At 40.6% G+C, this 27829-nt stretch overlaps 1 protein-coding gene across 1 annotated transcript in view; it reads left to right on the top strand.

Moving 5' to 3' along the window:
- Positions 1-4280: 4280 nt before the first annotated feature.
- pigk (phosphatidylinositol glycan anchor biosynthesis, class K) overlaps positions 4281-27829 on the top strand; it is a 47211-nt gene continuing 23662 nt past the window's right edge. The window contains exons 1-9 of the mRNA XM_079569837.1: positions 4281-4419; positions 4642-4695; positions 4775-4866; positions 6171-6306; positions 6655-6766; positions 7769-7865; positions 11554-11671; positions 14978-15088; positions 17369-17544. Coding sequence (XP_079425963.1) covers positions 4354-4419; positions 4642-4695; positions 4775-4866; positions 6171-6306; positions 6655-6766; positions 7769-7865; positions 11554-11671; positions 14978-15088; positions 17369-17544 — 962 coding nt within the window. The 5' untranslated portion in view covers positions 4281-4353. The remainder of the gene's footprint in view (positions 4420-4641; positions 4696-4774; positions 4867-6170; positions 6307-6654; positions 6767-7768; positions 7866-11553; positions 11672-14977; positions 15089-17368; positions 17545-27829) is intronic.

The following is a 27829-nucleotide window of genomic DNA, read 5'->3' as shown; positions in this document are numbered from 1 at the left end:
GGAACGACTCGTCATAAAACAGTGACAACAAACTGTCACTTTCATCTGGCACGCAAGCAAATCCGTGGCATGTCTCAAAAAAGTCTGCCTCGAGAAGTGCTCTGATTAGTTGGGCCATGGAGCCAGAAAGTCTCCTAAACTAAATCACAAAGACATTGACATTTCCATAAACTGCATTAGATGTGCCTGTAGCAGAAGGCGCAGCTGAGTCTCTTTAAACAGTGTTTTGAACTCCAGTTGTTGTGGACCGTTTTAGGACCAAGCCTCTTTGATTTACCTATTAGGTCCTCCCCGGGATTGGCCTCCCCTCACCGGACACTAATCCTGTTGACAACTGGACGCGCGGCTTATGTCACTGGATTAATTCGGGAGTTTATCGAACGGGGAATCAGCAGCTGACACAAAAACGCAGAGTCACGGCTCAGGAGGAGTGCTACGTCTGCAGAATCAAACAGACCACATTTAATTAGTTTGGGCCAAAAACAAAACAGTAAATAAAGTATAGAGCAAAGCAATACGTCAAAACAAATCATTTAGTGCAGTGGTTCTTGGCCGGGGAGCACAAATTATCCACCAGTATTTCCAAGTTTTTAAGTCATCAAAGGAATCTCACTGGAAAGCATTACAGTTGTTTAAAGTTTTATATTAATCAAGATTTCTTGATTTTTTTTGTGTCCAAAATTCATAAAAAATAAAAGAAGTATGGTCCAAAGCACATTCAACTGCATGTTCTGCACTTTCCAGACTTCCAACAGTAAATCCACAGCAGACAGAGGCACAAAACAAAAATATAATTAGTTTAATTGTTTATTTGAGCAGTTAAAAGTCTGCTCAAAAGGAGTTGGCTGAAACAAAAGCTATTCATTACAATAAAAAAATAAAAAATCACAATAGTGGCCCGGTCGCAATAACGTAAACGGTCCTCAATTGACGCCAAAATAAAAGCACATCGCTCGTCTCATTGATTAGTTCAGCAGGTACTTGCAACATAACATAAGAATATAATTAAATACACACATTTTAAGTGTTTTGTCTGTTAATAGTTAGGCAGAAAGAAAGTTCAACTAATGAACTGCTGAACTAATGAATCAGATGGTGCTTTTATTTTGGCGTGCTGGAACAAAACAGGAAGTCACTTCTTGGGCGGCGTTGTCTTGATTTGAAGTTATAATTGAGTCAATAATATGGTTCATCACATCATATTCCTGTTTGAACATATCAAGTTGTCATGATCGGAAGGTCGGGGGTTCGAATCCCGCCTCCTGAATGTGCCCACTGTCGTTGTGTCCTTGGGCAAGGCACTTCACACACCTCCAGTGTCTACATTGTATGAATGACAGTGTGAATGGGTGACTGGTTCCTTGCTGTAAAGTGCTTTGCGTGTCTAATGTAGGTCAAAAGTGCTATATAAGTTGAGACCGTTTACTCATACTCTACAGCAGGGGTGTCACTGAGGGACATACAGAAAATTATACAAACAACTGGGTCGCACTCAGTACAGGTCAGATATATAACTTCACATCTATTGTATTAAATATAGCAAATTCAATGAAATGTTGCTCAGGGCTTCCCCACAGATTATAAGTGGACTGTGGTGGGAGAGAGAGCGCCTCCTAGGGCCCCGTGAGATTTTTTTTTTAAATTCAGATGTGTTTTCCTGCATTCTGGTGCATTTTAAGCAATAGATAATAACTATTTTTGGCTATTATGCTGCTGTGAAGAGAATAATTTCTGGTTAATATACACAGGGTACAGCTTTTTTTAAATATATAATGTAATGGATCAGTTTTCTTTCAGGGGGCGCAGGCAGAGAGGGGAGATCAGGACTGTGGCGGATAAGAATAGACTATGGCAGGCACCACAAACTAATGTATTAGTGGGAAACCCTGATGCTTTTTAATTGAATGTTTAAAGTAAAAAAAAAAACAGCCTTCATCACAGTTTTCTATTAATGTATAATGGATTTTCATTTATTTCATATACAGTGGGGAAAAAAAGTATTTAGCCAAAATCCAATAGAATGTCTATGTGAAACTGACCAAATACCTTTCCCCCCACTGTATATATTCAATTAAAGCAAAAAATTAAAAAATTAATAAAATGTTTTTTATAATTATATTTTTAGAATTTGCCGCGGGCCAATTAAAAGTGGGCCGCAGTTGGCCCGCAGGCTGTAGTTTGGACACCACTGCCCCACAGTGTAAATGAACAGTATACAGTATGTTATAAGACCACTTGATCAAGATTTTACATTCTTTGTATATAATCTAATAAAGGGCCCCAAAAGAATGTAATAATCCACTTCCACTTCTTCTTCATGGCATTAAGTGGCAAAAGCTCTGGCACTAATTTGTTTACTATAGCCAAACCTTTGTAAAAACTAATTGCTATATAGTACAATCACTGAAATCTCTTTTTATTTACAACAAACACAACATTAAGCACAAAACCAAAGTTGCAGCCACAAAGAAAAGTATAATATTACCTACTTATTCCAAAGTTACTCAATAAAAAGTAGCGTGGTTAAGTCCATGTCTATCTCCCTCTGAGCTCAAATGTCATTAGGTCTTTATTAAAGCGTGTCTTGTCATTACTGCCTCATTAAGTGGAGAGTGAGCGAGTGTGATCGAGTTCATTACTGACTCCCAAATGAGCTGAAACCGTTTCCACATCGACTCGTGAAAATGTTATTGCTTTTATATCAAGTAACAACTAAGTGCGTCATTGTAATGAGAGAGAAAAAGCAATCAAGTAGTTAACAAACTTGCTTTTCTAATTACCCATGCATGTGATTTTGTTCGTGGGGAAAATTACAATAGGAAACACGAGAACACGCAAACTTCTCGACAAATGTTTTCTTTCTTTGCCTATTACTGAATAAAAACTGTCTGATCTAAACCTTTTAGTAAGAACTCTGAGGTTACTTGCCTTTAGCAGAGGACAGGGGGTGACAAAACAATAATCTTAGTGATGATCCATTTGTGACTTCTTTTGGATATTCCTGAAAGAGAGCAGATGTGATGAATCATAAGGTAGTCCCCACCATGATGCTATTTTGATGAGATTGTCAAGTGTGAGTCAGTAGAGTTTCTGTTAAATGATGCTCCACGCTCAAACACAGCCACTTTTCCCCATACGAGTCTCCTATCCATGCCATTGACAGTATATTTGCAATCCACTGTCAATGATCCATGCAGAACTGTGACCTATAGATCGTTTTTGGCTCTTAAACACTGAGACTGCAATAAACCATGAGGTGGGTATAACATACAACCTTTATAAATGTGTAACTTTGAAACTTGAGCAGTGTAGCCCTGGTCTCATAGAGTTAAAATAGGATTAGGATAAGCCTTTTTCTCCACAGAATGATCTGGTGTCACAGGGATAAGCCGCTTACAAACTGTGATAAATGATAACCATACGGCTCCATTTTGTTAAGCAGATACCGCAGAGTAATTAGTCGTGTAATGATAAAATCCAACAAAACCCATGAAATTGTATAGATTGGCATCTAAGAAATATGAGCAACATGTATAGGCTCAAGAAATAATGATCTTTCTTGTTATTGACTTCTTTATCCACATTTGTCAATAGTCAAATTAACTTTATTATGGATTTCATTACATATGAAACACATAAGCCAATTGAATTTTTGATATCTCAGACTTGGTCCAAAACTGTGTACGCATGTGAGGGGGCAGGACCACAGTTTGTGAATGCTGAGTGGAAGCAGATGGAGAGAGAGCAGGAAAGGGGAGTTCACATGATCACTTTTACATATCACTGCAGCTTTTCAGGAATTAAAACACATAAACATATGCAAATGCGAATCTGTGATGGTGCATTAGCAACCTGTTATTTTAACAGTTTCTCGGGCAAAAATAAAAGTTCAAAAATAAAAACATAAAAACATGTATATAAATGAAGAGCTTCTAGTTCAAATACACCTGATATGTTTACACATGTAGTTTCTATGGCTATTGTAAATTACTATCTAGATAAAAAAATTAGTGGTTTATTATACCTTTTGGATAGCCAGTGTCTTAGGTGCAAAAGGGTTTAAACCAGTGCTTAATGCGAGTGTTCCGGCAAATGTTTTGTCCCGTTCCCCGAATCCATCACATCAAACCAAAAGTGTTCCTGAAAATACCAATTTACAAATCAAGCACTGGTTTTAACTGAAGTTTCTACTCACCTCTCAAATCTCATCCCTTCACCGCCAGCGTTTTATCAATCCAACTCTTATTCTGAAAGCAAGAGACCGGAAGCACATCTTGGGCGGAGCTTCCGCTTAACTCACTTCCGCGTCCTGCACTGTGTTAGCATTGGTGCTAGGCTAACAGCAAATGCACCATGAAATTACCGGTTTTATTCGTCATTTTGGCCACGCATCTCTTTTCTGGGAGTGCACACGTCGGGGTGAGCGCGTGGACCTTTCAGTAACGTTGTTGCCATGTCTATATTTGCTCAATTTGATTATGCATTTGCCTAATTTATTGTGTATGTTAGCTAATATTGTGCTGTCATTCATTGTACATACTTCAGACTGCTGTTCTGTTGTCATATCTTTGCTTTTTTGTAAACGGAATTAACGCTTGTGTTTCGGCGACTAAACCTAACATGTTTGTTTTTATTGTGTAGAAGCATGTGGGCAACTTCTTTAGCAGTCAGCACACCAATAACTGGGCTGTCCTGGTGAGTAGATGTTGATTCACTGAACTGACAGGAAGGAGGAGGAGGATGGTTTGGTGCTGACTTTGTATGTGATGAACAGGTTTGCACATCGAGATTTTGGTTCAATTATCGTCACGTGGCCAATACACTGTCCGTGTACAGGAGTGTGAAGAGACTGGGCATTCCTGACAGGTAATGCATGGAAATACAGTGTTTCACAACAGAATATAATTGTATTGAACTGCATGGACCCAGACTGCCATTGCATGTAAAACGTGTGGTTCTTTATTAACGAGAAGATGGAAATGATGCAGCAGTTGTTTCACGAGAGTAGAGAGTAACAAGCTGACGTTACATTCACTAGGGAGGATCACTGTTATTGTTTATTGTTTTTGTGACTGGGCAAACAACAGATTTTTCCATGATTCAGCTAAATCACAGAACTTTTCACAGACGCAATGCTCTGTTTGTGAACGATGTTTTGACCCAGTGGAGAACTATTCATTCTATTTAATACATTTGCGTTGCCCACCAGTGCCTCGGACGTGACGACAAGGCGATCCCCCTCTTGAGCTGGACATTTATGCTTTTATAATTGGTCAAAGCCCCCACATCAGAGACCAAGAAATATGTTTACTGATCGAAGCAGTTAATCAAACTACAAGAATACTTCCTTATAGCATTTTCTGGTGACTGCAGTGCCACGTAGGGCTGGGTACCTTTACATTTTTTGGACCTGGATGATGCTTTTTTGGGATACCTATACTAAATAACAATAACGTTAATTTATATACTTGTAAAAGACTATTTCGTTTAAAGTTGTGTTGTTTATTTGAGTTGAAATCTGTAACTTCCTTTAATGCTGTCCCAGGACCCGACAGGCATCAAATCAAAACTTGGTCCCTAAAGATATATTCTGTATTTATTTCGGTAACTGTTTTTGATACTTTTATTTATTCAATGCTATTACCAGTAGTACCAAACATTTTTTCCTGATCCCATACTGGTATCATTTAATTAACCCTACTGTCAGTGCCACGCCTACCAGATGTGTGTTTGGGTCGTACAATGTCCAGACTAGTGCCCTGGACATGGCCTGGTGCCTGGAGGAAGGGAAGGCCCTGATGGGAAGTGAAATGTTGGCGCCTCTCTTAAACTGAAGTCCATGTTTTTTAGAGGTTTAAATGAACTACTTGGATGACTGACTACTTTATACTGTATTATCACCATCCATTCCCAGGAAGGGGAAATTATACAGCACATAAGTTTTAGGTTGACAACAATATTTGAGAAATTTAAAGGAATTCCTCTCTTCTCTGAAAGAAAAATCCAGGAGTTAGAATGAGAGAAAGCTCCAAGATAAACACAATGACGTCTGAATCCATGCTGATCGAGCTGGAGATGATGCCCATTTGCTTATATTACACTGTTTTAACTCTGACATCACTTCCCAGTGAGATATATTGTATAACACTGTGCCGTCCTTGTTGCTGTAGCCACATAGTGCTGATGTTGGCGGACGATATGGCCTGTAACCACAGGAACCCTAAACCGGCCACAGTCTTTAGCCACAAAAACATGGAGCTGAACGTTTACGGCGACGACGTGGAGGTGGACTACAGAGGATACGAGGTGAGACCACTTTTCATTCAAACGCACAGACTGAAAATGACATGAAAACTTGCTTAAAAACTTAATCTATGGCTGAATATTGTCCAATAGACTTTCGTTTTGGGATGTGACTTTGGTTAAATACATCTTGCTAACACATGTAGAGACATCCATTCATTAATTCTACATCAGCTCCACAGAGTAATAACACATTTTCCCTGATAACAGTAATTGTTTTGGTAAATAGATTTGTTACTTGTCACTTCAGTCATTGATTGTTTCAGTTTAATTAGGAGATAAGCAGCTGGGCCTCAATAATTACATTGGTCCGGTCTGAGTCACTGGTTTTGTTCATCTTCTTGTTTAAAGGTGACTGTGGAGAACTTTCTCAGGGTTCTGACCGGGAGGTTACCGCCCAGCACTCCTCGCTCCAAACGCCTTCTCTCTGACGATCGAAGCAACATTTTAATTTATTTGACAGGTAAGTTCCGCATGTTTTAGGTTATTCAATGTGATGATGCCACATTCATTGACTAGTGTGGCAGATGTAGCTGTTTTTAAATTAGCCATATAAAGTTGACATGGACAGAGATACTTAATTATGTTATGTTAATTACGGGCTCACAAGATTCCTTATTATTATTTGTGCATATACAATATTTACATACAGTATTATTACCAGCATTAATCGTACACCACAAGCCTGATGACCTTTGAATCCCAGGAATATAACACATACAAGAATAGTGTAAAGCTCAGGCTCCTTGCTTTTATAATGTCATGAAGTGTGTGTTCTGACACGGTGACAACAAAGAAGATTCTTAACATGTTGTTAACCATTAATTAGAGCAGCGGGCGGCATCATAGCAACAAAGGACGATAAAATGTTAACACTAACATAAAAAATGTGTGTAACACAAATGTGATACATACAAACAGTTGTGAAAATGTAAATGCTACTATGGTAACACATGAATAAAAAATGTATCACAAAAAAATGACACGGCTTAAATTTATTATTTTAATGATTAAAGACTTGTTCATAACAGGAAAAACGTGAGGAGTTTGTCTTTTGACCATGAGTCTGTAATGACGGTTATCTATCTATGAAACACATGAAACAGCAATTATAATTGGGGACAATGCTTTCAAATTATCTTTCAAAAATAAATTGAAACATTAATTCAGTTCTTTGTGTTATGTATATGATGGTAGAGAATTACCTGAGTAAAACAAGCCAGAAGGATTTAGGTACAATCAATTTGTTAAAAACATCAAATTTGGGAAACAAAAAGTAGCTTTTTTAGAGAAATGACCCTTGTATTATTTCCATATTTATTGCCCGAGTTAATCCCATCCATTTGCTGATAATTGCTTCCCTCCTCTGCTTAATCCCACACGGTTCATTTCTATCTGCCCCGTTTGTGTTTTGTAAATCTGTAAAAAAGAATATGCATGCACTCTGTGTCCATCTCTGAAACAGGCCACGGCGGGAACGGCTTCCTGAAGTTCCAGGACTCGGAGGAGATCAGCAACGTGGAGCTGGCCGACGCCTTCGAGCAAATGTGGCAGAAAAGACGGTATTTATTTATGAAGGGGAAATTATACAGCACATAATGAGTCTCTGTGGGTACAAACAGCGCAAAATAATAGTGGGAAAGGTTAAATGTGCTAGAAATGCATAGATTTTTCTACTGACATGGGAAGAGAGAGAGAATGGAACTGGTGCTCGTGGCTCAGTATGGCTTAGACTAAGGTTAATTTATTGATCTACGAGGGGCCTTGCGTTGAATAATAATACAATAGAATGTGAATAAAATAAGTAAGTGGAATTTTCCAAGTTATTTACTAGTTAAGTGGGATTCAAATTGTCTTAAATCTAAATTTATCGAAAATCAATGATAATGCTCAACTGTTTTTCTCCAAAAATCATTGAAAATTCTCAATCAGATTTTTTAGGACAGCAGTTAGAAGTGTTAACCAAATATAAATATTCAGGTTTACATATTATTTCCCTATTTCAGTTTTAAAGCAGTACTAAGTAACTATGCCCCTAGAGGCCATAAGTGCCACTGCAGGTGTTGCGTTTTTTTTACTCATTAATTGTCCGTGAGAGTAAATACTACACTGACAGAAAAGACAAAGGGACAGAGGGATATTGTACATCAAATTACACAATGAAGATAATTTTTTTCACTCAAACTTGGCTGTAAATACTGTTTAAGTGGCGCTAGCTCGCAGTTAGATTTACCCATTAGCCAAGAAGCCATCTTCTTCGTGATTCCATTAGTGTGTATTGGTGGCTCCGACCCGGAGGCAGCGATGTTGCAATTGTGGTTTTCTGGCCAGAGACACGAGGGGGAGATGAAAGACGCCCCAATCATCTTATTAGCACTTGTATTACCCCCAGAGGGACTACGAAAATTATTTATTCAGGTTTAACAAGTTACTTAGTACTGCTTTAAGGCAGTATTAAATAACTCTTGCCCCTAGAGGTCACAAGCGCAACTGCAGGTGTCGTAACAAGTTGCGATTTTTTTAACTTATTAATTGTCTTGGAGAGTAAATACTACGCTGACAGAAAAGATGAAGGGAGAGAGTGATATTGTACATCCAATTATACAATGGAAATATTTTTTTTCACTCAAACTTGGCTGTAAATACTGTTTCAAGTGACGCTAGCCCACAGTTAGCTTTGCCCATTAGCCTGTTAGCTTCTTCTTCGTGATTCTATTAGTGTGTATTGGTTGCTCCAGTCCGGTGTCAAGTTGCAAACATGGTTTTCTGGCCAGAGACACCAGGGGGGATGAAAGACCCTCCAATCATCCCATAAACACTTGTATTACCCCCACAGTGACTACGAAAAAGGATTTATTAAGATAAACACGTTATTTAGTACTCCTTTGAATGTCACGTAAAAGCTGTTAGGACTATAATTCAATGCTCCCTTTCAAATTTTCGATTAATTCGGAACAGTTTGTCAAGCGGCAAAGATGTTGTTCCATTCACATCCTCAGTCACATCACATACTGTCGAACCTTATGGTCCAACGCACTCAAATCAACTATAAAACCGTTACAATCATTATACAAGCAAGCCCTGAAAGATCTAGATAAAAAACCCTAAAGTTTTCACCTTTCTGGCTCATTCATTACCGGTTGAAACAAAGTTCTCTGCAAAAAAGGAAACATCCTGCCTTCACCTTGTAGTCTAGACCTCTCCCTGATGTTAATGCTCCTGCACATGTTTAATATGTACCTGGGGAGCTGAATCTCTCGTTTGAAAGTATTGCAGTTTAGATATTTTCCAGGCTCTGACCTTAATATCGCGGACTAATGGGAGGAAGTGGCAGACGAAGGAGCGAGTGGTGTGTGGGCGTCTTACAGTGAGCTTGGTTTCCTCTCGTCTCCATGGAAACTGCAGTCCGGTGGATGGGAATGCAGTTTGTCTGGTGGCAACGCCAGTTATTACGAGGGAACAGGAGGCTTTATGACACCGCTGTGCATCCGCTTTAGTGTCCAGGGCGATGGAGGTCCCAGGTTCAATTCCCGGACCATGTGGGGCCTTTCCGTGTGGCGTTTGCAGGGTTATGTTTGTGTCTGTGTTTCCTCTAGTTTTCTCGATCAACAAACAAAGCGAGGGAGAAAAAAATGTAGTGAGATTCATTAAACAAGCGTCGCGATCACCATTACATTTACAATTTCTGCGTTAAAAGCAAGATTCAGATCACGGTGCACATTTTTGTTTCACAGCCACAATGAGAACAGACTGGCTATTGGATATGGATATTTACTGTGCAAATGTCCTGTACTTGTGAATGTGTGACCAAACCAAATTTCTGCCATCATTGTCCATGGTAGAAAATCAAGTTTCCTAGGCACTACGGGGAGGCCTCCAAAGCTTGTCTACAAAACAAGTTAATTAAAAAACATTGATTTTGAAAGGAAAAATACATTAGTAGTTGTATTTAGCCAACAGAAATTGCTAGTGGTTGCTTTTTACGTAATTTTAGCTTTAAAGGAACAGGCCACCGTTTTTCCATAGTGTGATATGTTCTTACCTGAGCTTAGACGAGTTGATACGTACCTGTCTGGTCTTTATGCGTGCTCGTGGAAATGCTTGGTCGATTCTAACTTCACCCCGTTTGGAGCTATAGGAATATACTGGGAGAGGCCAAATGCTAACAACATCTTTGGTCGTTTTGCGTGACTAAGGGCACACACAAAGGTACGTGTCAACTCGTCTAAGCTCGGGTAAGAACATATCTCAGTATGGGAAAATGGTGGCCTGTTCCTTTAAATTATAACTATCTGGGGCCCTGTGAGAATCTTGGATCGATAAAGGGGCCGAGATGTCACAGACTTTGTTTGCTCAAATTGTGATTTATCTTGTGGGTAAACCTCCTAATATCTCCTCCTGACTCCTCCAGATCTGATCATATTGGCCTGTTTGCCAGTAGGGCCTGCGTAGTGCGTACTTTTTAAAAGTTTCTTTCAGCTTTGCCTCCTTGATCAGCGCTGTGCAAAAGGAGTAGGATGAGAAGTGCTTTTAACAGCGTTTTATACAGGGTTTCAGCAGGGCTTTGAAAGTCATGAAATGAATTATGCCAAAAGTAAGTCCTTGAAGTTCATTAAATTGGATCCAACTGGCATTAAATCCAAATTTGTTTCTTTCTTTCTTAGAGACAGTTGAATAATTTCTTTTTTATTGCATACATTTGTCAAAAATTATGGTCTAAAACAACTTCAGCTGCCGTTTTGAAAATGAAGATTACCCGCATTTCTCTGTTTGATCGAATGTTTACAAATCTTACAAAATGAAGCATGTCAAGTTTTTTTTTGCATTTGTGGATTTAAAATAATCGTGTTTAGGCCTTAAAATGTCATTAAAAAGCATTACATTTGACTTGCTGCCACACTCTTTTCTTGACACATCTGTCATTTTATGTTGCGCTACAAAAAATACCAAGATTGAGAGAGGGGCTTACCTTACTACTGTATATCTGATATTACGTGTGTGTGGTTGGCCTTTAGTGTCAGTGCAAACAGACGATGCTCAGGTCTTCTGATCTCAGCCACACCTACTCTGTCCAATAACAGATCCTGCACTTCACTTTTACTTTAGTGCCGTTTACATGGAGATGGCAGGAGAGGATTCAGTGGACCAGATAAGATCAGCTTTAAGTAATGAGTGAGCCAGTTTCCAGCCAGTGTTTGTAAGCCGATAATGTCACTCCATTACCAGTGAGTTTGTGTTTTGTTTTGACAGGTACAACGAGCTGCTGTTCATCATCGACACGTGTCAGGGCGCGTCCATGTACGAGCGCTTCTACTCGCCCAACCTCATGGCCCTGGCCAGCAGTCAGGTCGGGGAGGACTCGCTCTCTGTGAGTAACTGAGTAACTGAAATCGATAAAAGCAAAGGAACTCAGGCTAAGCTGGAGCTATGGCCTGAAAGGGATGTTTCAGGATTTTTGACATAGGGCCTCATTTCCTAGTTATCAAGAGTGTTGTTGATTTCTGGAGATATATAATTTATTCATGCAGTCCTTTTTATGTGAAGAGTTTAGTGGTGCTAGGCTAGCGCATGTCTATGGTAACTAGGAGCCTGCATTTAAAACAGTCTGACCAGCACAGTGCACCTGAGGCAAATCACTTATAACACCAGACTACCCATATAAATGTCTGTGTTGACTGAATAATTTTTGAAATATAACCATTTTGCATTTAAAAGAGCTTAATTTTGAGCAACATCAGCTTCCTGGTTGTAAGCTACACAGCGGTGGAGTGATCTGCTAAGTTACCGGATCTACAGTAGTAGATCCGGAACAGAACAGAGGCGCAGTAGCACCAGCAAAGGACCATGCCGTGAAACAATATTCAATATGGGAGAATATCATACAGTGGAGGTATGACTTTGCTGCCTCCGGGGTACAGTAGTTTGGCATTACTACATGTGGAATTCACAAAGGAGCTTTCTACAAATCAGATATGGCAACGTTTGGAGGACGACCCCATGATTATGAAGAGGTTTTTAATGCAGGCTACTAGTTACCATAGACATGCGCTAGCCTAGCACTAGCCTAGCGCCACTAAACTCTTCAAATATAAGGACTGCATGAATAAAAAGAAAGAAAATCTCCAGAAATCAGCAACACTCTTGATAACTAGGAAATGAGGCCCTGCGTCAAAAATACTGAAATATCCCTTTAATTTGAACCAAGTTAATACAGTTTTTTAGTATTATTCTTAAATGTTCAGAATCTATTGTGACCCCGAAAAAGAAAATGCATTATTAGCACCTTTCTAAACACTCAGGTCATTTACCAAGCGTTTGCCCATGTTATAAAAGGAGCGCGTGCAAAAGGGGCAGCATTCCCTCATTTGCATTTGAGATTGGGGGACTCTAACACAGTATTGCAGGCGATTTCAAATGGTACATTAGGTGCAAAATGACCACAAATTGCTGTTCAGCACCCGTCTTCTTGACAAATGACTTCCGTCAGTCAAAATTCCCCGTGTTTACTATTCATTCCAGGGTATCCGTTTCCAGGGTGATCGTAAGCGGTATTTGTGAGTTTATAAACACAAGAGAATCCATCTTGAACTGCTCCCAGACTGATGTCAGTGCAAGTGTTATTGGCACTGGAATATCAATCTGACTCGCCAGGTTGAATTGTGCCAAATTCGAGGCCTTAAATGTGGGTAAAAGGCATTCAGTGTGATTCAAGCTAAAATACCAAAATGATGGTCTTAAACATATTCCATTGCAGCTTTGGCTGAAATTGCCCACAATCCTGCTGAGAATTTGCCCAGTTTGTCCAATTCTCTTCCCACTGTTTGCAAATGTTTCTAAATCTTAAGAAATTAAATACAGAGCATTTTTTCCCCAGCATTTGTGGCGTTAAAATGTAGCATTTGGGCATTTAAATGGCATTAAAAAGCATTCAATTTGACTTGCTTCTGCCTGTTAAACCCTGAATTCCCTCTTAGCAATTTGTAAGACAAAGGTATGCCTCCTCTGAAGCCACATCTGCCCTGAGGCTAACTGACAGAAGAGTGACTACAGCCTCTTGTTTCCGCCACATAGGCGTCTGATTCCACACACAGCAGAGATGTTCTTTGTGTGTTCACTGTTGCAGCTTGGCCATAGTGTTTCTGACTCTGAACAAAATTTACTTGTTGCATAACATTATGCAAATATACAAAGTCTGTGAAGTTTTGCTCTTCAGAAATCAACTTTTTATTGTTTTTTTCTTTTAAGTTTTAACTGAAAGCGGAAAACACAGACTGCTTTACTGTTTTGATGGATGTGGCACTTTGTCGCGTCCCAGTTTGATTTATCAGACAGAGTTCTTATTCCAGACGGCTACAGCTGTTTAATTGCTCATTTGAATATTGTATTATTGCTTTAGTGATGGGCCCCAGGGGAGCCGCTTCCGGCCTCGACTCGACTGATGACTCTTATAACACACTGACAATGATTTTTAATGAACGCTTCCATCACAAGTTTGACTCATCGGTTCAATACAGGAAGGAAGAGGAGGAGGGGGAGAGGTCCAGCCACTTAAAGCTGATGATAGACTTGTGCAAAGAATTTCTTATCAAACTTAAGGAACTTTTGAGATGAGAAACATTGTATAAAGCATATATTTAACAGCATCAATTTATGATTTAAAGTGCAATATGATGCAAACATACACATATTTACTGTGGATAAATCTAACTGTTGCATCTGAAACAATCTACCTCAAAACTCAACCCTGAGCGCTTCACATCAAGGAACCACTGATCAACACATGGCCAGTGTAGCAGGGGGAGGTGAAGTGTCTTGCCCAAGGACACAGCTGCTGTTATTGTTGTAGTATGAAACATTGTTCATAAAATTTGACCTTTATGTAACAATGTTTTATTTATTTATTTATGAGATAAGGACATGTTCAGTACCGGTCAAAGCTTGGTCAACGCTGTGTAGGGTTAATCCTTGTACTGTGGTTTCCCCTCCCATTAAAAACATGTACAATAGGTGAATCCTCCTGCCAGGTGAAGGACGAGTCAAATGCAGAGGACAAATTTCCCTTCGGGGACAATAAATTACTCCTTAAAGCAGTTCTAAGTAACTTGTTTACCTTAATAAATCTTAGTTTCCGTAGTCCCTCTTGGGGTAATACAAGTGTTAATGGGATGATTGGGGGGTCTTTCATCTCCCCCTGGTGCCTCTGACCAGAAAACCACGCTTGCATCTTTCCCTGCTCCGGGCCAGAGGCGCAATACACACTAATAGAATCATGAAAAAGAAGCTAGCAGGCTAATGGGCAAAGCTAGCTGTGGGCTAGCACCACTTTAGCTGTGTTTACAGCTAAAAAAAAATTATCTCCATTGTGTGTTGTGGCACAATGTACAATATCCCTCCCTCCCTTTGTCTTTTCTGTCAGCGTAGTATTTACTCTCACGGACAATTAATGTGTAGGAAAAAAAACGCAGTATGCTAAAACAGCTGCAGTGACGCCTATGGCCTCTAGGAGCACGAGTTACTTAGTTCTGCTTTAACCTCTCCATAGCTCAACCAAACTAAAAACTGACTATGATTATCTCAATCTGTCTGAAGTTTGTATTGTATATTCAGTGTAGTTTTATCTTGCTCTCCCCAATATCAAACCTCATTGACTTGACTTGTCCCTCGCCCTCTGCAGCACCAGCCCGATCTGGCCATCGGGGTCCATCTCATGGACCGCTACACATTCTACCTGCTGGAGTTCCTCGAAGACATCCACCCGGCCAGCAAGACCAACATGAACGACCTGGTAATCAGCTGCACACATCAAACTAATGCAAACAGGACTAAAACCAGAAAATAGCTCATGTTTCCTTTATTATTCAGTCACTCAGCCAGCAATTTGTTAAGAAATGATTATAAAGTGCTTTGTCTGTCCAGTGATATTGGCCACTGCTAAAACACAAACCCAAAATAGATACTACAGTGGTTTTCTTGTCATGCTGTTGATTCCACTCTCCGGGCAGTAGGTTTTTCCCGGCCTATATATAGCGGTCCATCAGAGGCGACATGAAAGTGTCTCCCTCTGAGCTGCACTTGAAGCAGACTGTCAGATGTGCTCGCCCTGTGCCCTTTGACACTGATGTTAAATAGTTAATGGAGCCGCCTCAAAGCCAGGCTCAAATCTCTGTTGCTCACAATGTTTTTGATCCCTTTTCCAACCACCAACACTAACGTAGACTCATTAAAATAGTATTATGTTAATGATGTTAATCTACTGCAGTAACATTTCAGACAGGAGAATGTGCTGGTGTCTTTCTCTCAGGAGGAGGCAAGGGGAAATATTAATTGTATTTTTCTCATTTTGTTAGAGCTTTTTTCCATGTTGCAAGATTGTGAACATGTGATTTTGTTTTGGTCACGTTAAAGCTGACCCGTGTCACAGTGGGACCGACTGTCGGCTACATCTTTTCCTCTCGGGACACGGACATTGTTTAGCTCACGATGGGAAAAATTACGTTTTTAGTTTGACCTGTGAAGAACACAAGGCAGCGCCATGTAAATGAGGAAATGAAAGGCTGCCATAGAAGAGCAGCGCTCAGTGCTGCTTGTAATAAACCACGCCTCAGTCGACTTCTTCTCTTTTTATAAACGACGCCCTCTCGCCAGTGGAGCAGGCACAGAGTGCAACAGCTGCACCCATGGAAGATAACCAGCACCTTTTGAAGCAATGCTGTCCTAGCGCCATGCGGAAGATTTGGCCTCCCAAATTTCCTTCCCCTTCATCTTCCAGCCATGTCCTAATGTGTAGAATGAGCGCAGACCTGTTCACCACAGCAGCCTCTAAAATCCTGCACTGTCATTCAAAAAGTTCTTACTTCGGGTCCGAATTGCCGTCATGCACGAGCTTAATATAGAAGGTGCAGTTACACATATGACCTGAGGTGGCAGTAGTGAGTATAAAATGGCCAACTTGCATATTGCCCCTTTAACTCTGTCCAAGGACCCAACTGGCATCAAGACTGTTTTTAGGACCTATTGTAAGTAGTTCCCTGACACCAGTAGTGCCTAAACGTTTTGTCTTCATTTAACAGTACTGAGGCCTAGTCTTGAGCTCCTCCTCTTCCTGAGGTCCTACATATTCAGGAAGTGCTTACCCTTTCATCGGGACAGAAAAACAGTCGCCATAGTTTCACTACAGCGTCACGGGGCTCCCCCAGTCTATTCATTTATTTATTTTTTATCAAGTTATTGACATCAGCCCTGCAGCGAAGGAGAACAAGTGCAGGAGTGAGGAGTTGGCAGGGAGAGGCTTAGTGTGAGTTTGCTCAGAGAATCAGGAAGTAAAACTGCCGCATATCTAAGCTGTTTTAGATCAGTTCACATTTTCTAACCATCAACGTTTAAGACTAACCATCATTTTAAACAAACCCAAGGCCTGAGCCCGGACAGAAATATGAACTACCGATAAGGCTGTACAATGCAACGCCCCCAAACTGGCCCCTCCCGCATGGCTCCATCCCAGAGGAAAACACGACTAAAGACTCTGCAGTATCGCTGTTAGTTTGGGTATTTATTATGGGGTCTATAATAAGAACTTTTCTACTAATCCATCTCAGTTTGTGTTAATGTTTGTTGTAATACAAGCGGTCTCTAATGAGCATTTTTATGGGGCATTTAATGGGATTAGCGCCGTGTTGGCACTCGAGTCTCTGAAGTCGACTCTAAAGTAACAGGCCTAATAGATTTCAAACTAACAACTCTGCGCCTCGTGATCCTTTTTTCTTCACACATTATTTCAATCTTCTCTGCTGAACACCTCCCACAGTGTCTCTAATTGTGATCCGAGGAGCCTAAAGACGCTTAACCAACACTTAACCATGAAATTGGTCCTTCAAGCAAATGTAATATGAAAGGCAGTAATTATGTTTCTAGTCAAAATGTGGCCGTGTTCCTCTCTGATTGTGGCGTTATTCCTGTGTCTGTGTTTTCATAAGAAATGTCCAAAAGAAAAGAGTGTGTGATTTGCCAATTGTCTCCAGCTCTTACCTTGATATCGTCTGATGTCTTTGTTTTTCCCCCCACGCAGTTCAAAGTTTGTCCCAAGAGCCAGTGTGTGTCCACTCCGGGCCACCGTACTGACCTCTTCCTCCGCGACCCAGGAAGTGTGCTCATCACGGACTTCTTCGGCAGCGTTCGAAAAGTGGAGCTCACCACCGACGCCATCAACCTGACGGAGCCCATCACGCCAGCGGAGAACGTCAAGTAAGTAACACTGATGCACATGCTTTTGGGCAAGACACTTTAATTTATTTAACCTTTATTTATCCAGGAAAGATTACAACTGTCTTTTGCAATGTTCTGGCCAAGAAAATATTAAAGGGACAGTAAATAAAACCTAAATACACCGCTTGACCACAAAAAAGAGTCACACGCTCTAATATTTTATTAATTACTCACCAAGATCTTGTATTGATGATGGGAAGGTGTGACCAGTGACCACTCCACAAAGCCTTCCTTCTTTCACAATGTGAGTGCGATGAATCTTGGCTTTGCCATCTTGGAATATGCTCGTGCCATCAGGGAAGAAGAAGTCCATTGAATGACCAGGTCATTCAGGATGTTTAGGTCGTCAGCTGACCTCATCCTTTGGGCAAATAGTGTTGCTGAACCGAGACCTGACCAACTGCAGCAGCGAGGGCTGTCACATTAATTACTATATCGACATATCGTTTCCATAAATGACAGAAAAATATATTTCGGGCTCAATATTTATTATTTAGAGACGCTATGCTAACCACCCAAGCATCCGCTGGGTCACTGAAATGTCAGATATGCAACTTCTTTTTTTTGTACATAAAGAGTTGCATGGTGCACTTTTTAAGTTTTAAAGTTGGTTTCTGTTGCATTATTCACCTTATTCCACCCCGCCCACTTCCCACTTCCGGTCAAGCGTGAAGCCCGTTCATTTTAACGGAGAACGAGGGACAAATATTCTCCGCTTAAATCTGATGTTTAGTCGATTGATTTGTGTAAAATGGCCAATGTTCACTTGCACCAACATGTCAACACTGCACCGTTTCTCAATGCGGCCGAAAAACGGCTTTGTTTTTTTTATAGTAACTGATTTTATGTGGACTTCTCCAGTCCCATGTTAACAGATAGGAGAAAAGGGCGGGCACAATTCATGGCAGCGCACACGGGAACTTCCGGAATAAGGTGAATAAGGCCTTCAGTGACATTGTTTATCGTGATATTTTCCTGCCTCAATATATCAAACTTTAGATTCTGTTACTGTTCCAGCCCTAACTGCAGCAACCCCAGATCAGAACAGTTCAGATCAGTTCAATCCAGATGGCAACTTGTTTTTGTCATGCAGTGAGCAATTAGTTACAAGTTGGTGAAGCCCACATTAATTTATTAAAACTAGTCAGAGCTGAATATTTTACATGTGCAAACAGGACTCCTTATCACAAACTATAAACAAGACAAATAAACAGGACACTCCATCCTAGGTTCCTTGGTAATCGTTCTTCTGTGCAAATAGGGCTTTAGTGTGTTAGTGATTGCAATAGTTTAAAATCTATATTTTTGAAACGATTAATTGTGCTGCCTTTAGTTAGGAATATAGAGCTTCATTGTCCTTCAATCCGCTTGCATTTGGTCCTGGGCTGACTAAACCGAATTTCATCCTGTAGTGCCCCCTTGTGACCATCCAGCCCCAGTGCACTGTTTCAGCTCCTCATCCAGCCGTGGTGTGATCGACAAACTCGGCCACTAGATGTCAGTGTGTAGCTATTTTTAAATTTCAATGCATCCTCATTCTCTGACAGTGGTTTTATTTATTGTTCGTCATTACAAATGTAAGTTTTAAAGACCTGGACACTTCTCAATACACTCTCAAAGTTATATTTCAACGTCCTCCCCTTAACTAAACAAATGACTGAACCAGGCCTGTGGGAGGTCTGTCTCGCGGCGCCCAGTAATCAAATGCCGGCTAATTAGTAATTAACAGCATTTTCCAAAGCGCTGTTTAGTGCCTGCTTTGCCGAGGGCTATGGTTAGGCACTGCGCTGCACTCCCTCCTATTGCGTTGTCATTGATTTGTGGTAAAACACTTAGTCTGCTGATGCCGCTGTGCTATTGAGCTACTGCTGGCCTCATTTAGTCCCCGACACAGGCGTTTTATCTCCCGATCTGATGTAAGCAAGCGGCAATCCGGGCTTTAACGGAGCTAAGTTTAGTTTACCGACACTGCAGAAGAAGAAACGTGCAAAAAAATAACAGATGCAGAGTGTTGCTCTATGCTTTAATGCCTTTTGATGTGTTTTTGGTGATTAAGTTTGATTAAAAAATGTGTCTACTTACCGTACAGGTCTTTAATCTTACTTTGAAAACTTTGACTTAACTTTGAATACTTTGACTAAAATGAGACTAAAACTGTAGTAAGGCAAGGCAAGTTTATTTGTAGAGCACAATTCATACACAAGTTGCTTCAGGTACGTTGAATTACAGAAGAATTAGAGAAGAAGATAAAATCGATCTGTAAAACATCAACATAGAAATTAATCAATTACAGTAAAAAGCAGGAGTGCAGATAAAATACTTTCAGATGTCATATGGGTCAAATGAACTGTTTTCAGGCTGGATTTGAACATTGTCAGAGTTGAGGCCTTTCTCACATCCTCATGGAGACCGTTCCAGATTTGAGCTTTAGCCTCACCATGGTTTAGTCCTGACTCTGGGAACCAGCAGGAGACCCCTCCCTGAAGTTCTCAGGGCCCGAGATGGTTCATACGGCTCCAACATGTCACATATGGACTTTGGTGCTAAACCATGAAAAGACTTGTAACAAGCAGAGCTGTTTTGAAGATTTTCTCTGAGTGACAGGAAGCCAGTGCAGAGACCAGAGCACTGGACTAATATGGTCGTATTTCCTGGTTCTTGTCAGGACTCGAGCAGAGGCTTTCTGGATGTACTGCAGCTCTGACAGTGAGCAGGTCGTTACATTAGTCTAACCTGGAGATAAACACATGGATAAGTCTCTCTAGATCTGGTTTTGACAATATTCCTCTGATCTTAGTGAAGTTTTTCAGATGGTAAAAAGCTGCTGATGTTGTTGCTTTGATGTGGCTGTTTAAGTTCAGGATCTGAGTCCATGATTACTCCTAGATTTCGAACCTGATTTTTTTGGTTTTAGAGAGAGAGGCTCAAGGTGAATGATAACCAGAGCCGTTTTTTCCTATACACAGAGTATGCAAGGTGCGTAGGGCCCCCACAGCTGCAAGGGCCCCGCATCTCAGTCAAACTACGGTGTTGTTTCACTGATTAATCAGCGTGTTGTTATGGGGACAGGCTCTCTGACGGCGCACACTCTCTCTCCGCCTACTTTGCCCCATATAACACCAAGACAGAGCCGTCTGCAGAAGTGAATGAGCAGGAGAGACCGACCGCCTTCCCCCTGTCACTCCCAAGGCGCGAGTGCTTCTCCGCTCGTGTCTCGCTTCGCCTCCTGTGTGCCTGCATGCCTCCCGTGTCCCGGGCGCTGCTCTCATGTTTTCTCTGCATAGACTCGGAGCAGCGTCAGCCACACATTCATTTCACTCTCTTCTTATTGTCTCTAGTGGAGAATCAGGACAGTAATTTGGCGAATAGACAAGAGTAAAGCCGTTCTCCATGGCCTCTTTGTCTCAAGGGGGAGTTGAATCCTCATGGTTCTCATGGGCACAGTTACTTACAATAACTCTAGCTCTCTGAATGTGCACAGTCTAAAACGAATTAGGCGACTCACCGGCTAATTCTCAGTGGTCAGACAGAAATGACTGTCAAGTGCAGATTACTGTTTGTTTTAAATCAGCGTTTTCCAAACTGTGGGTCTGGGACCAGAGGTGAGAGAATGGGACCATTTGCTATTTATCATTTTGGAAAGTGGAGGAAATAGACTAGTCCTGAATTGAGGTCATTATGTTCCCCTTCTGCCCTGCTCTACTGCACAGTGGAACTGTTTTTGACCATAAATGGGTTCGCTCTTCGTCGAATAGCCATGGGATGTGTAGGTACTGTTGGCCCCCCGTGTGGATTTTTGCTTAGGCAGCACCGGCTCTGGGCCCATGTTCACCAGCCGTCAATAGGGCTGTCATGATAATTACTATATCGACTTATCGTTCAATAAATAAAAAAAATAAACAATACATTTATTATCATCCTCGGCCATTTTTTCTTTATAAACTTTGATTTCTAACTGAAGCAAATCGTTACATTATATTACTTGTTTACTGCAGCTTATATTGTATTTTAGGGTATAATTATGCACTTTTAGAACAAAAAGGTTTACTGTCATTTTTATGCCTGAGAGTTGACAGTGTCTAGTATCCTAAGAGTCAATAATATTGTTTATTGCGATACTTTCCTGCATCAATATATCGAATTTCAAATTTATTATCGTGACAGGCCGAGCCGTCAGTGACACATAGATCTGAGTGTCATCTTCATAGTTGTGATAAGACACATTATTTCTGTAGTTAATAGTGACTAACACTATATTTGTATGAAAAGTTAATGTGAACTCACTAAAGTCCGAAAGCTGCTTTTGTCGGAGTCGTTAAATCTGATAATAATGGGCTACATTCAGCCCCTGTGGTCATGTGGTTTTACTGACCTCATACTGTACACTTTTAATCAGCGGGAGGGTAATGGCTTTTTCATTTAATGACGCCAACGTAACTCGCTCTGCAGCAGAGAACAAACACCTCATTTATGTTTAGGACCAAAACCTAACGACTGAGACCGAAACCAGTCACTTGGGCAACAGTGGCTCAGTGGTTAGAGAGTGTTCATTCAGAGATACAAACACTGTGTCTGTGTCCTTGGGCAAGACACTTCGGTTATGTATCTAAGTCATTACATTAAAAAACATTACATTTAATTCAAACTGGCAAGAAAATTCCCATCAGACAATGATGACACTGCTCAACTGTCTTTAGCATAAGTTTGTGGTGGCAAAAAACTAGTGCTGTCAATTCATTTTTTGAATCATATTTTAAAGTCGATTTATCGCGGTTAATTTTTCCCTAATCATTATATCCTTTATTAATACCAGGCCAACATAAAACACTGAAGTTTAAAGCATTTGCTCACATTTTATTAGACAAATATTTCAGTTTCATAATTCTATGGGAAAAGCCCAACAGCTTAAACCAGGGATCTCGCTCGCCCAAGCCTTCCAACATTTCTACACACGCGTTTCATTTTACATTTTAGATTTCTTTGGTGCTGAACATTGTGAACAGAATCTGCAAACTTGGGTTCATAAAGTATAACTTAAAGACAAAGACATTAAAGTTGAAATAGCAGAATTAGACGAGTCTGTGTGATGCATAATTACCTCTATCGCTTTTGTTGCTTAAAAGTAGTTCATCATTTAAAAAGGTTGGAGACCCCTGGCTGACAATTCAAATTCAGAAAACTTTATTGTTTCCCTCAAGGGCAATTCATTTGCTGCACCCTCAGACAGATATTGCACAAACACATCACAACTCACTGTGCGTCACTTCCAACAGTGCAGACAATAGTAGATAATAAAAAAGGACACATTTCAAAAAGGTCAATGTCACTTGAGTTAACACTCCCTTCAGAATTGGAGAAACTATTTGTTTTCCGAAAAGGTACATGAAGACGACGTCCAGAAGGCATGGGCGAAAACTCACAGGACAGGGCATGGAGATACAATTAGCCTTCTTTAGTGCCTGCTCCTCCCATAGATAGGTCTCTTTTTTTAACACCAATGATTTTAGAGCAGATACAGGTGAAGGTACAGTAATACAGGTGAAACTTGGAAAATTAGAATATCGTTAAAAAGTGCATTTATTTCTGTAATTCAACTTAAACTGTGAAACTAATATATGATATAGGCTCATTACATGCAAAGTGAGATATGTAAAGCCTTTATTTGTTATAATTTTGATGATTATGGCTCACAGCTTGTTAAAGCAGTACTAAGTAACTCTTCCCCCTAGAGGCCATAAGCGCAACTGCAGGTGTAGTAGCAAGTTACGATTTTTTACTTTATTAATTGTCTTGGAGAGTAAATACTACGCTGACAGGAAAGGCGAAGGGAGAGAGGGTTACTGTGCAACCAATTATACAATGGAAATATTTTTTTTCACTCAAACTTGGCTGTAAATACTGTTTAAAGTGATGTTAGCCCGCAGTTAGCTTTGCCCGTTAGCATGTTAGCTTCTTCTTCGTGATTACATTAGTGTGTATTGCTTTCTCCGCACCGGGGGCAGTCAAGTTGCAAACATGGTTTTCTGGCCAGAGACACCAGGGGGAGATGAGAGACCCTCCAATCATCCCATAAACACTTGTATTACCCCCACAGGGACTACGGAAAGGATTTATTAAGGTAAATAAGTTACTTAGTACTGCTTTAACACCCCAAATTAAAAATCTCATAAAATTAGAATATTTTGAAAATGGACTGCAAGCCATACTCATCAAAATTAGAACAAACAAAGGCTTGGCATATGTTACTTTACATGTAATGAGTCTATATCATATTTCCACATTTTAAGTGGAATCACAGAAATAAGTGAAGTTTCGCCTGTATGTAGTTAAGTGCTTTGTCTTACAGGTCATGTGTGGCTCAGATACAGGAGTGTGTTTGGTTGAAACATATATGACGTGATTAGTTAAGTGCTGCACAAACAAGGAACAATGTAGGCTATACAACGAGTAACATATAAAAGTAGCTCATCCTTAAAACAATTTAAAAAACAAAATAAAAGACCCACCACAAAAACAATAAAAAGGCAGAGATGAAAAATTAATAAACACTCATTTGCGATTAATTCATGATTAAAGGGACGATACAGAGTTTAAAAATGTTAAGATTATGCATTATCCTCCACCTACATGTTCCAGCCATGTGTAGAATGAGTTCAGACCTGTTCACCACAGCTTAATATAGAAGCTGCTGTTACACGTATGACCTGAGGTGGCAGTAGTGAGCATAAAATGGCCAACTTGCATCTAGCCCCTTTAAAGTGATAGTCTGGAAGTCTAAATGTTCTACAAATGTTATAAAATGGGCAAAATCAACCTCCTGGTCTTGCATTTGGATTTAACGTAAGTAATAATACATACATACAATTTTTTGTTAAGTCCCTCCTTTCCGGGTCTCAGCAACTAATCAGAGTCTAGTATCCTCCCGCGTTGACCAATGAGATGAGCTTTTCCTGTGAACCAGCCAGTCAGGTCCAATCAGGAGGGAGGGGGGAGGAGCTTGATCGTTTACTTTTGATAATTCTGTTCCTGCTCCCCTCGTTTAGCAAACTAAGCAGGGCTTTTTGGTCAAAGAGGGGAGGAATTTGATTGTTTACTTTCAAATGTCGCTATGTCTCTCCTCACTTTGCAAACTTACAGACTATTACTTAATAAACGCTTTAACTTTGACAGTCCTATGAAAAACACAACAGCAGTTTTGGCAGAAATCACACACAAAAACACACAAGCTTTCTATTGCATTCAATTTGCTTTTGAATATGAAAGTTTCCTCTCATTGCTCTGTTTGCAGCCTGTGTGTCCTTAAGAATATTACATTTGACTTGCTGCTCCCTGTGTAAACCCTGACAGCACTGGTTTAAACGTTTCCACACAAGGGTTTGACTTGCTTGAAAATAAAAATGAAGATATCGGCTTTTGAACATTTAATTATTTATTTTTTTAATTATAACTTTGTGCCTCCCCAGTACCACCTCTTCCACTAGGTGCAAACCAGTCAGGTATAAATAAACGTCTCCTAATATTAGGTCCTGTAATGGAAAAATCCACTTAACCACTCTTTTCCCACAATGGGAGAGAAGCTTTCACACAAGCGTCTTATCAAATATAGTGCCACATTAATCCACTTCTCAGCCTTTTCTGTCACTCACAAAAACACGGGGTACAATACAAGGTCTGCACTTCATATCCCCGTCCAGCTTTTAGCGTTTTCTCTCCACCCACTGATTTCCAAAGAGCCTTTTCCCGTTCTGCTCCAAACACGCGCGGCGTTTGCATTAAGGAGATTGCTGTTGATGGACGGGGCATTCACTCCTCTTGATTATACGGAAAACATTTGACGGTATAAAAGCATCGGGCACTTAGTCACGCCGCACATAGGTGGTTGTTTACTGTCAGGGCTGCTCATGGGGACTCTAATAAAGCCTATTCGCCAAAAAGTGTAAAAAAACCTGCCTTTAGGCTGTTCTTTCACTCCGAGCTGCCCTGTTTAAAAACCCATGAGCCAAAAAGACACAGGTGAGCACACAGTGACAATAAAGTTTTTTGTTTTTCCGTTTTTACAGGGTTTTCACTGGGAATTAACATCTTTACCCCAACCTGAACCTAGCACATTTTCTCCAGCCGACTTGACTCAAATCTAAAATCTTCTTGGAAAAAAAACATCAACACAGGTGACAAATAGCAGCAAAATGCAATGACGGTGCCTTAGTGAGAGGTCTGAGGCTTTTAGCATTAACAGTGCGAGTGGTCTTACCTGAGGTGCGCTCACTGCTGATAAAGACAGGAATATCCGTTATGGTGGGTGTGGAGGGACACCTTCATGCTGCTGATTCTATTGTAAGTTGAATGTTCTGTTTTAGGATCAACTTTAAAGTTCTATTAATGGTTTTTAAATGTCTTAATGGTCTTGGTCCTTATCTTTCAGAACTGCTTTTACCTTATGAACCTTCACTGCCCCTTCGCTCCTCTGGCAGGGGTCTCCTAGTTATTCCTAGTCAATAAAAAAACTCATGGTGAGGCGTCTTTCCAATATTACGGCCCTCGCCTCTGGAACGACCTGTGGAGGAGCTCAGAGCTGCAGAGAACGTTCATGTTTTTAAGAGCAGGCTCAAGACCCACCGTTTTAGCTTAGCTTTTAACTGACTAATCTATTTACTCAATCCTAATATATAAAATATATATATGGGAGGTTGTGCCAGGCGTATTGTTTTAAATGTTGTAATCTGTAAAGCACCTTTTATCCGAAAGGTATCAACCTTTCGGTATCACAATTGACTGATTGAATAAAACTGTACATTTCTCACGTTTCCTATTTGAGAAGGGTTCTGACTCGAATGAAGCTGAAAAGTGTTGGCACCAAATCGGTGCAGGACAAGTCCAGTCACAGTTAAAAATAGCAGGTCCGCTGTCGCTGCGATGGATCTTACTTTCAGACCGATGTTTTTGCAAGTCCCTCCTGCTCCGTCCCGACCGCTGAGCCTGCTCCCCTGTAACCGGGCTCCCACAGACCTCACAAAAGAACCAAAAAAACGACAAGTCTATGACGTAGCTGTGACTTGTGGAGTGATGGAAAAAGGGGCTCTGCAATTAATCTAATTTTAATCAAATCGTAATCTCAGCTATGGGCAATCTCAATTACGGCATGAGACTTTCTAATCGTCTGGTCCTGCGGCCGATTCTCTGGCTCGACAGCTAATGATTTTGAGTTTGGAGGAGTGTAATGGAATTTTTCGAGGGTACTGGAGTGGAAAGCATGAGTTTTTTTTCTGTGTAAGCTGAGGTTTATTTAAGAATATGAAAAGCAAGCGAATAAAAGGATCCCATGTATTTCAGATCATGTTTGCAGCCTGTAAAGAATATTGTTATGCCCCTTGAGTTACACTCTTTGTGATTTAATTGTGCGTCCGTTTCTAGGTTGATTTTTGCGTCTTCCATTATTTGCCCATTACATCCGAGTGCAGCCACGGTTCATTGTTATGGCACTGATTTGTGATTTGCGGCGCCTCCCTGGGCCGCGCTTCCTGTTTCCCGGGGGAAATTGCTTGATTTGCATAAGTTTGAGTTTGTTCTGCATATCATTGACTTAGAGACAGAAATGATCTGCCAATCTCTCCCTCTGTCCACAGACACACTGCAGCCTTTCTTATGAAGCTTAAGTTAGCCGACACTTGAACTGGGACTATCTGAATTTGATCCATGTTAAACACATTAAGTACAATTACCTGGCCTCATTGACTATGCATGTATGAACATTGTAAAGATATAGACCATTCAGTGCTTGGGGTTTAACACGGCTCAACCAAATCATAGGGAAGTATGAACTCTTTTGACTTAAACCTCCTGAGTGCAATATACAGAACATGTAGGAATGTACTTAGAAGAAGATAAAGCTGCACAATCATTTATTTAGTGCAGTCAAAAACTATCAAAACAATCCAACAACTCTGCCACCAATAGTCTACTGCACATATGGCAGGACGCTGTCTGTGGGTTCTGGAGTCCTGGCTCTGACAATTTGCTGAATGTCTGTCCCCGCTCTTCTTCCCATTCGCCCTGTACTGTCCTACAGGCCAAAAAATCCTTCACAAGAAACAACAACCAATCAACAGTCACTTTTGGCTTGCCTCCCCGTGCTCATTAATGTAGAGCAGAGGTAGACAAGTGTGCTTGGTCGTGGGCCAACCTTTGTCCGAGAGTCATCACGGTGGCTCCAGCTCGAGCATTGCTTTGTACCAAAACTACAGTATTGTTGTTCTTCATACAAACT

This window comes from Gobius niger (assembly GCF_951799975.1).
Source record: "Gobius niger genome assembly, chromosome: 13".
Classification (NCBI taxonomy): domain Eukaryota; kingdom Metazoa; phylum Chordata; class Actinopteri; order Gobiiformes; family Gobiidae; genus Gobius; species Gobius niger.
This window is presented reverse-complemented; position numbering and strand designations above follow the sequence as displayed.